We start from the raw sequence: 11,080 nt of genomic DNA on the forward strand, positions 1-11,080 counted from the left end.
TGACTCAGAGAAAAACTGGGGTTCCAAAAGTGTGTAAAGTCTTGAATCCGGAAGAAGAGAAGAAGAAGCCCGAAGGGCTAAATCTTTTCTCTTTTATATCTAACTTAATTTGATTTGAAAATAACATAGAATAATAACTACTAAGACCCAAAAGATTGTGTTTGTAAATAAAAACCAAAACAAAATAAAATACAATAAATATAACCCAAATCTAACTAATGGAGCCCTTCATTAAAATTGGATCTGCGCTATTGGCATTAAACACCAGAATCAGAGTTTAGCACCCCTCGAGACTGTGAGCTTTCCAATTGTTGCTGTCTTCATAGCGCTAAACACCAGGCTTGACATTTGGCGCCCCTCAAGGCAGTGAGCTTGGGTACGAGTTACGAAGCACCTGGCGGTAAACTCCCAGGTCCGCATTTAGCGCCGCTCAAACAGAATTAATTGGTGAAGTCTCGGGTGTCCTGGCACTAAATGCCAGGTAGCGGCGTTTAGTGTCACCTTCACATCTTGCTCGCACACGTTACGAGGTACCTAGCGCTAAATGCCCAGGTCCGCGTTTAGCGCCGTCTTCACAAAATGGCTGCACACATTACAAAACGTCTGGGTGCTAAACAACAGACGCGGCGTTTAGTGCTAGCTCAACAGATTCAGAATTCTTCTATTTTCTTATACACGAACTCTGTCAAACTGATCCAAACTTTACCTGAAATAATCAAAAACTATAGAGCGACTCAAAGTAGCATCCAAATAGGCTTCAAACACTAAAATTTCAATAAATCTCAATAAATTCATGTCTAAAATAATAAGAAAATAAAGAGAAGATGCTGACGCATCAGTCATGAGCTCAAAAACTTATTTCTTCAGGTTCTCCACCTTCAAATTAGAAGAAGGCTTGGCCTACTCCAAGCTCTTAACCTCACCTTGAAAGGTAAAGTGCTTCTCTTAAAGAGAAGTAAATGAGGCATTTAAGCCCTTAATTTGAGAGATGGCATTGTCAATTTCTTTATCATTCGTCACGAACTTAGAGCGAAGGTTTGAGATCTCCACCTCGGCATCACGGACGTAGTGGTCGAGCGGAGGAGCATCCTCTGAACACGGGGCAAGGTGTCCTCCAAAGGCATCTTGGCAAGTCCCAACTTGGTATCTTCCATTAGAAGATATGAATCCGCAAAGTTTGAAGCTCAAAATTTCTTCTCCAACACATAGCCAAATGAAGTTGGGAAGGGAACTCCATGTTGTTCAGAAGGCTTTTTTCCTTATTCTTTGATTTCTTCTTCTTTGGAGAATTAGTAGGAGAATATTCCTCCAAGTTATGGACTTCAGAACCTTGTCCTTCTCTGTTTCTTTCGAACTTAGGAGGCGGGGGCAATTTACTCATCGCGTTCGATGAAGACACTCTGTCGCCACTAAAGTTAATTAGGGGGTTTGATTGAGATTGTAACCTTTTCTTCATAGCAGTAATGGCTGCAATTCCTCCAGCCATGTTAACTATCAAAAGAAGATATTCTTGTGAGTTCAAAAGGTCAAAAGAAAAAGAAGGAATTCAAAGTATAAATAAAGGAATTAAGAAGTCAGAAGCTAAAGTCATAAAGATTTACCAGTGGAATTTCGAGCAACATGCTCGTCGACTATAATATCTCTCAAGCTTCGGGGACGTTTGTTCCACAATCCCATGAGCATGTTAATGCTCACGAGCTCGGAAGCGTTGACAACTTAAACCCGGATTGTCAAAGATGAGACATTAAAGTTATAATAAAGGTTAAACCTTTTTTCATCCTCTATAGTCATGAAAAAAGGTGTTGTACCTCTATTCTTTCAATTTTGAAAACTTTTTTCTTAAATCCATGGTAAGATTCCTCAAAAAGATTAAATATTCTTCTATTTGGGTTACCTCAGAAAGAGATAAACCCACAATCTTGGAAACTAAAAAGGCATGGTCAAAGTGAAAAAATAAAAGAATGCTCTAATGGAAAGTTTGAAATCCAAAAATGTACACAAGAGTTCAAAGTTACGAATAATGGCCAACTATTGGAGTGGAGTTGTGAGGGAGCACATCCAGTGTATTTCAGAACATTTATCTGAAAATCATAAAATGGAAGTTGGACTTTGAGTCGAGAAAATAGAGTATCAAACATCCCTAGCCGATCCGAAGCATTTCCAGCATGCTCATTTATATGGCACAAGCGGTCATCAGGTCCTGGAATTGACAACACATATAAGTTACCGAAGTCAGAGTTAAAAATAACCCAAGCCTCTCATAAATTATTCAACTCTTCTTGAGTGATAGAAGAGGGAGTCGACTTCACTTTCTCAAAAATCCAAGAATAAATATCCACTTCAATTCCACCGTTTGGGTTCGCCAAAAGTACTGGGGCAGGTCAAAGTCTCAGACGTTTGGAGGTTGCAGCGCGCTTGTGAATCGCAACAACTTTCTTCCTTGGCATTTCGAAAAACTTACAGGGACATTACTACTATGTTTTAAAGGAAATTTCTGGAATTTACTAGAAAGATTCACGAGAAATTCCATCAAAATTCTAGAAAATCCAGAAAGGGAGCAACAAATCCAGAAAATGGATATATAAAAAAAACAAAAAAATCCTATACTACAAAATTTGTATTTGTTTGTGGTAGTTTTTTAATGGGAGTTACTGAAAACCTCCGTAATATATTTTATTTGTGACAAATTACAAAACTCCATAAATAATTAACAAAAACTCCCACTATTATGATACTTCTAATTCAATTAATTATAAATCAATCCAACCCAAACAAAAATTCACTCAGCCCATACAAAAAAAAATCAAACAGGGCTTCGAGAGGGAGAAAGCGAAGGAGAGTGAGATTGAAACCCTAGAATCCATCGCCACCGCCATCGCCATTGCCACCGCCACCGCCACCGCCACCACCGCCGCCATTCATCTCTGCCATTGTTACCGTTATTGTCTCCTTCATCGACACATCACCGCTGGAGTTATGAATGAAGGACAAGGTAATCGTGGAGCCTCTCCTCTGCTTCTGCGTCGTCTTCCCCAGCGGGTTCTTCCGCTGGTTCTGCTTTTTCTCCGGTGGCTTGAAGAACTCAAAACGCAGTTTCAGCACAGACGCGGTGGCACTGGCGGAGCAGATCTGGAAGACGAGTGAGCGGGAGTCTCTAGAAGCTTCGATTGAAGCTGCGATAGTGTGATCGAAGCTATCAAATCTTATTGAACTAATTCTCATGTCATTCCAAGTCATTGAGGTGAGGATTTGTTTCTACTTTGTAAAGGTTTCCATGAACTGAACTAGGATCTTTATTTGTATGAACTTTTTGACAATTGAGCTTTCAGTCTTATTGAGATATCAAATTTTGAGGTTTCATGCTCCAAAGAATGTAACAAGAAAAAGGGGAGTATGAATTCCAGCTTAAACTTTGCTAGATTTGCTTGTTATTGAAAAGTTAAAATGATTTATGCTCCATTTAGCATGACTTGCAAATTTGTGGCTGCTTTTTCGGATTTCTCTGGTTTGATTTGGTGATTGTAGAATAGCATGCTTTGTCATCTTTAAAGCAAATTTGGTGCCTGCTCCACCAAGTTTGTGTCGGAAGATGACTAAATCATTATGTCCTCCATATCATCTATATTCATGAAATTCTATTATATTCATGTTGTAATGCTGGGGGGATAAATCTTTTAATATTAACTCTTTAGCTACTACTTCTTTTGCTATGTCATTATATTGCTCTGATTGGTTTGTTACATTGTAAATTTTATTTTATTTTTTGAATGAATTATGTTTTGTATTTATTTGGATCTTCATTTTTTTTAGATGTCAGGGGCTGGTGTTAGTCAGGTTGCTGTATACGCATTCTTCTAATGTATATGATACTTCCCTTGTTGTTTATTTGTACCACTAAACATATGAAATTTATTTCTAAAACTACTTTTGCAGGGCCTGCTATGGTGTTTTGAGGTTTGTTATGGAAAATGGCGCCAAGGGATGCGAGGTTTGTTCTTGACAGCATCTGATTTCAGGTTTCCTTGTTGCTATGCTTAGGTTGCGATAACATTTTGATTCTGCGCAGGTCATCGTTAGTAGCAAGTTGAGGGCTGAGCGCGCTAAATGCATGAAGTTCAAGGATGGGTACATGATTTCCTCAGGGCAACCAGTCAAGGACTACATTGATTCTGTGTAAAACATGTACTCCTTAGGCAGGTCAGTATATACTCTTTTAGACAAGTCTTCCTTTGATTGCATTGATAGTGTATGCATTTTGTTTTTGTTATGAAGGGACTTGGATAAGAAATGTTGCAGATGAGTAACTTCACAAAGCTTTCACACGGTACAACTTTTTCTTTTGTTCTTTTCTTTTGTTCTTTGCTTTAAGTCTTCATTTTTTTTGTTTTACTGTGTATTATTTCAAGCATATACGAGCAAGTTGCAGCTTAAAGTGGATCACTTGCTGGAAGAGAATGCAAGACTCAAGAGACAGCAACAAACGGCATGCATCTTCATTTATATATATAACTACACACATTTTAGTTACTAGTGATTTTGTTTGCTTATGTTTATGTTTCAATATTTCATCAAGTGAACCTTATATTCATTTAGTTCTTGTAAAATGGGATCCAGTTTAACTTTGAGCGTTGAAGTTAGTGTTTTAAACTTGAAATTTATTACATGTATAATTTGTCAGGTAAATTTATTTCTGAGGTTTCATGCTCCAAAGAATGTATCAAGAAAAAGGGGACTTATGCTCAAGCTAACAAGCCTGCATCTGCTGATGATGAAGATATGGACCCCACTGTAAGTTTCATTGCAGCATTGCAATACTTTTCAATAGTGATTTGATTTTCTGAAATTTTTTTAACTGCTATGCGAGCTGTTGGTCCAACTCTTCTCACGATTTGGTAATTTCTTTTGTTGATTAAGGTTGGAAGAGTTTGCTTGCTGTAACAGATTAGCTTACAAGGGAATTGTAATTATTCAGTTTTTAGGTATGAATTAGGTGTTAAAGGATCCCCAATAACTCGCAACATCCTCTTCCATCTCCTCAATAGTCTTCCCCTTTTATCTTTTTTCCATTGTTTGAGCCAATTTTATTATGGATTTGTATTGTTTCCTGCCTAGTTCAGTTGTAATTTAAGCATGATTTATTGATTGGATTTACTTGTTATTTATTTCTGATTAATCAGTTAATTAATATGCAAAACTAGTGTAAAGATCTCAAGTTCTAAATCTGGTGTAAAGCTACCAAGAAGTTTTTTAGGATTTTGATGTAATGATAATAAATCTAGTGTAATAATAGAAAATTGCTAGCATTAGCCATTCACACGCAATCATTTTTCTTTTGTAGTGAATCAATGAAGTTTGTGATTTTTATGCTAGAGTTATATATTCTGTTTCTGTTGAATATGCAGAGCAAAATAAGCAAAAATTTTCCGGTACCACTGATTTTGGTCTAATGAAGATAGATGATAAAGGAAGGATTCTCTCATTCAGTGAAAAGCCCAAAGAAAAAGACCTAAAAGCAATGGTAATAACTCATGTTTGTGCTTCTTCTTACATATTAGGAGTTTCAAGAATAAGGTTTACAGCTAATACTGCTTCATAATATAGGAAGTAGATACAACTGTTTTTGGGCTTTCAAAGAAAGAGGCTGTAAAGAAACCATACATTGCTGCTATGGGTGTGTATGTATTCAAGAAGGAGATACTTCTGAATCTATTAAGGTACTGAACTATAGCAACATGTGAGGCTTTTCAGAGAGCATTCAAATAAAGATTATTTTTATGGATTTGTTTTGCTTTGTCTTTGGAGGTGAATTTGTTTTTAATGATGGTGTTTTCTACTTTTATGTCGAATTCTTGCACTCATAACTGTCATGATAGATTCAGCTATAGACCTTTATCTACTGAACATAAAGTTTAGAGTATACTTCATATAGAACATACAAGCTTCTATGCTCCTGAAATCTTTTATGGACCTGCCATATAATTTGGCATAAATTTCTACACTCCTTTGTTACTCTACGGAACTAAGTTATTATTTATTAGGTGATTCCTTTATACTTTCTTTCATTGCTTATGTAAATGTATGTTCTCTCTTCAGATTATGCTTCTAAAAGTCGTTGCAATAGTTATGACACCAAGAGACAGTTCAAGGTAAGGCACATCACATATGTATCTTGAATTCTTGATTTATAGAGGCATCTTCCCTAATAAACTTTGGAAGCACAATTAGAGACCATAAGTTGAAACTTGAAAAGAATGTAAAATTCTTCCTACAAAAATTAATAAAGGGTAAATTATATTGACATTTTTCTCGCTGTGCTACTCTGGTTTTTAATGACAATTTTAATGTATTTATTTCTAATATTATTAGTTAAATTAGATTAAGATTGTTATATTTTTCTAGATTATATCATTGGAACTGAAGCCATCCACAGTTTGTGAGATAAGTCTGAGAAGTGTTACATTCTAGATTATATCATTGCGCTCAGAGTCTTGTAGCTGCTGTTTTCTCATATCAACTCTACTCCATAATGTGTTGTTCTGCCAAAATAGTTGACTCATGGAGTTACTTTCTTCAGAGTAAAATTTCATAATCATAACACTGTGCTTTCAGGGGAAAAGATATGGATATATATAGGAGCAGCAAGTAAATTTTTACACCTTTTAATGAGTATGTATAGACACTTAATGAATGAATTTGATCATTCTTCTCATGTTTCTTGTTCTAATACTTTGTTTCTGTTACACCTAGATTTTGCTAGGCATGAACTTCAAATGTACTGTGGACATTCCGATCCAATAGTACATAGTTAATAATCCTTGTTATGTTATATGCAGGCGAAGACAATGGCTCGGATTGTGGAAGGTGATGCAGGGAAAGTAATTTGCAGGAAAGCAGATAGGATCAAACTGCGGCTGTAGTTTTGGGATCAAGAGGCAGAAGCTTAATTCAAAGGTTTGCCTCTCCATTCCCTCTACAGTTATCCAATACTGTTTTGAATTTCTGATGCAAGAGTGTGTTTTTTCTTTATTCAGTGTGCTACAGAGAAGTGTTGTAGAGTACTGCTTCCACCACTGCAAAGCAGCACCTGTTGTCATTGTTCCTGGAAAAGGTTTGCAGTTTGCCTCTGTTATTCTTTTTAGGGTTGTATTCTCTTGTAACTGAGTATTAAAATCCTAAAGGAGTTTCATTTTCTTGATTGGCAGATGCTAGAGATGTATCAATATTGTAGTGAAGCTTTGTACGTATGTCAATTGGCCTTGTTAATATATCTAATAGTCATGTTTAGTGAAATGAAGATTGGTTCTAACTCATTTTCACCAAGAATAGAGATGTTTTCCTTGCATATGTTCACATGTTAACCACTAACATGTTATTAATTCAATGGCTTAGTAACTCATTTTTTCATTGTGCTGTTTAGACTTTTTTTGATGTTACAAAGCATTTGGACATCTTTATTTTTGGCTTAGTAACTCATTTCTATATTTTTAATATCTTGCTTAAATATTTCTTTTTAATAATAAATTATCAGTAGTATAACAATAATGTAAATTAATTTTTAAAAATTATATTGACAGGTTTGTAAAGGTTTGAAACCTCCACAAAATAGCTATTATTTTTAAAATGAAAAAGTCTTTTTGTGGAGGTTTTGAACCGCCACAAACATTGACCAAGAACTGCCACAAAAATTTAATATAAAACCTCCACTAAACACATATAAAACCCCACTGAATAGATTGTGGAGGTTTTTAAAAACCCCCACAAAAGACCTCGTATATAAACCTCCACAAATAAAAGAAAAAACTATCACGAATAAATAAAAACCTTGTAGTGCTAATAGTGGTATCTCTACCCCTACAATTTTCGTCTAATCAAAATTTCAAACGATGCATAAGTGAATGCATGTTACAATGGCTAGTTGCTTAATTTTTAGTTAAGTAAAGGCAACAAGAAATAAAAATTTTTGCTTGGATTTAGTAAATGAAAAAGGGGATCAACAAATGTGGAAGCAAAATCTTATTCGAAGGCAAGAACCTCTTTAGATTCGTAGCCTAGGAATAGTGAAAAAAGAAGGTGCTAGCGTATGGGAATGTCCCTGTGTGCAAACGGAGAAAACTTCAAGGAATCTTTTCGGAGAAGAAAGATGAAACTTTTTGGAGTTTTGAGTAGATGAAGTAAATCAAATTTTGGAAAAAATGAAAAGTAAAAATTAAAGTGGAGGTATTTAATTGAAAACTAATGTAGCATTAATTGATGGAGAGAAAAGTTGTAATTACAATTAGTGGTTCGCAAATCAAGAAAAATTACAACTCTATGAAGGAAACTAAAGTTTTTCAAGGATTTTTGGCCCTTAAAAATGCAGAAAATTACTTAGGCATGTTCCTATAAATTCGAATACTCTTGACAAAGTCAATAAGTCAAGAGATTCAAGTTGGAACATTGTTTTGGATAAGAATAATATTCATAATTATAAGTAAATGAAAATCCAAAGTTATTAGTCAACAAACGTTGTATAAAAAATAATAAAGTCACAGATTTATAGCATTAAAAGCACACAATAAAACAGTAAATATCTAAAAAATTGTTACCTCAAAAAAGAGAATAAAAGGGAAAAGAAAAATTTAGCAGGTAACCTAATTACTCCAAGCACTTGAGAAGTTTACTCTTTAAGCATTTAAATATTTTGCAGGTTACTCTCCCGGTCTAATTCAAACATTGCTAAAGTTAAGATCTCTGATTTCCTAATCTTACAAGTTCGTAACTTCAATTGAAAATACCAACAATATATACTACTTATATTTACATACCTATTACTTCTAAACTTATTCATTTATTTAATTAATAATAAAAAAATACAAAATAAAAAATTTTAGATTATTTTAAATTAAATTTTGTTGTCCCTAAGATATTTTTTGCTAAAACCGTGCACAATGACAGATGAAGGGGCATGCAAATATAAATAATGGAGTACTAAAACTAAAAGTCAAATAAGTTGCATTTTGACACGAGAAGCACTACTAGTCACATTAATTGTAAAAAGTAATTAAGATTAGCATGTGATAAAATTAAGGTCGTAAGAACCGAACTGAATAAGAAATTGATCGAATAACTGATTTAATAGTTTAATAATTTAATCGATTGAATCATAATAAAATTGGTTTAATTAAATATAAAATAAAATTATTAAAAATAAATATATAAGTTTAAATATTTAAAATTTTATAATTTCACATAATAATTTATTATTAAATTATTCACAAACAAATTTAAACATCTTATAACTAAAGAAGTTTTAATCACTTATCCATCTTCAAAAATAAAACTTTTTTAATTAATTTTTAATTAGAAATAACTAATATATTACATCAAATTAGAAAATCCGATTTTAGACAAAACAAATCCTAAGTAGGTAAAGAGAACTATTATTGGACATTAACAAGAACATACTTATAGACATAACCTAATTAACAGACCACCATCAAGATTCTGTTAATTCATTCAATTAACCTGAGCCTCAACATTATGTTAATCTATACAATTATATTAATAATTAACAAAATTATTTCAAAAAAATTAACTCAGACAATGAATTAACAAGAATAAAAAAATTAATAAAAATAAAAAATTAAATCACAAAAAGAATTAATAAGAATCAGAAAAATAAACAAAAATCAAAGAAATTAACTTAGAAATTAGAATCATAAAAATTAATGCAAAAAAAAAGGGACGGAAGAAGTAGTGGAGGAGTGCTTATCGAAAAAGAGGTGATGGACAAACATAAATGTTCACGCTTCGTGGTGAGAGAGACGCCAAGCAGAGACATCTACTACAACGAGTATAGAGGCAGTCGACAATGACAAAGTTAGTGACGCGACCTTCTAGCGATGCAAAGAGAAGTCAAAAGAGCATACCTTCGAGTGGCGACTGGCGAGGTTTACTCGAGGAAAAGGCGACCAATGACGGTGAGGACAGAGGCAAACTTCACAACGAGAACAGAGACGGTGAGGAGGAGAAGAGTAGCGGCGGCTATTTGCTCTAATAGGGTTAGGTACTTTGTGAAATTAGGGATTTTGCCATTTTGATGAGATTGAGAGTAAAGAGAAGGGAGAGAGGATTGGGGTATTTTGCGCCGATTTTTTTTTTCCACCAAAATGACGCCATTTTGATGCTGAATTGGAGAACTAGATTTTCACAAAATCCGACCAATTCAATCAGTTCACCAATTAACCATTGATTTGACCTTTTTTTTACTAATTTTTTGCAGACCAATTTTAAACATTAATCAAATCAGTCAACTAATCGGTTCTCAATTAACCAAGTCAAACTAAGCAATTTAGTCCGATTCGATTTTCAGAACCTCAGATAAAATACAATTTGTAAGTAGTAGTTAATGGAATCAAAGCACTAGCGTACCCACTAATACATGTCTCAATAAATATCATTATCTATTTACGTTTTTATTTGAAGGACAGTTGGTTTATATTGGTATTCTTAGGTAATCTTGTCGGAGGCATAATCCGATACTAATTAAAATACTATTAAAATCAGTTGACTCTAACTATGCCCCCAAACCATGAATTAAAAATAGGTGAATTTTAGTATACAGAGCAAAATTGGTACAAATTTAAAGATTTGTTTACACCATACTTTTTAAAGCTACACTTTAAACCGTAACTCTTCACAAAGAAAAGCGTCACTTAATGGAAAAAAGTAAATTAGAAGATTTAAGAGAAGAAATAATCAAGTTATCAAAATTAATAGATCAAAAATTAATGATTTTAACTAATGTTAACTGTAATGACACCGAATTCTTAAAATCAATACAAAATGATTTTTCTCAAAATCTTTATTTTACTATAAGTTTTATTGAAGGACTTCAAAAACCTGAAAAAACTTATTTTTCACACGGAATTCCTAAGAAATGTTACCATGGAAATAATTCCCCACATCTTTATCATACTTTTAACCCACAATTAAATTCTATAGTAGATATGCTTGAAGAAATATTAGTATCCATAAAATTTCAAAGAAATAAAGAAAAAGAGAATCCCAAAGAAGAAAAATTTCAAAATATAATCAACAT

At 33.6% G+C, this 11,080-nt stretch overlaps 1 protein-coding gene across 1 annotated transcript; it reads left to right on the forward strand.

Annotated features, from left to right (window-relative positions):
- Positions 1 to 2,762: 2,762 nt before the first annotated feature.
- On the forward strand, positions 2,763 to 7,404 carry LOC130947371 (uncharacterized). The gene is made up of 13 exons (XM_057876057.1): positions 2,763 to 3,241; positions 3,934 to 3,988; positions 4,067 to 4,197; positions 4,273 to 4,324; positions 4,407 to 4,483; positions 4,679 to 4,788; positions 4,915 to 4,979; positions 5,403 to 5,518; positions 5,602 to 5,714; positions 6,094 to 6,146; positions 6,834 to 6,951; positions 7,032 to 7,108; positions 7,203 to 7,404. The coding sequence occupies exons 4-10, from the start codon at positions 4,288 to 4,290 to the stop codon at positions 6,104 to 6,106; spliced, it is 531 nt and encodes a 176-aa protein (XP_057732040.1). The 5' UTR covers positions 2,763 to 3,241; positions 3,934 to 3,988; positions 4,067 to 4,197; positions 4,273 to 4,287; the 3' UTR covers positions 6,107 to 6,146; positions 6,834 to 6,951; positions 7,032 to 7,108; positions 7,203 to 7,404.
- Positions 7,405 to 11,080: the final 3,676 nt, after the last annotated feature.

The sequence above is a fragment of the Arachis stenosperma genome, chromosome 9, assembly GCF_014773155.1.
Source record: "Arachis stenosperma cultivar V10309 chromosome 9, arast.V10309.gnm1.PFL2, whole genome shotgun sequence".
Lineage (NCBI taxonomy): Eukaryota > Viridiplantae > Streptophyta > Magnoliopsida > Fabales > Fabaceae > Arachis > Arachis stenosperma.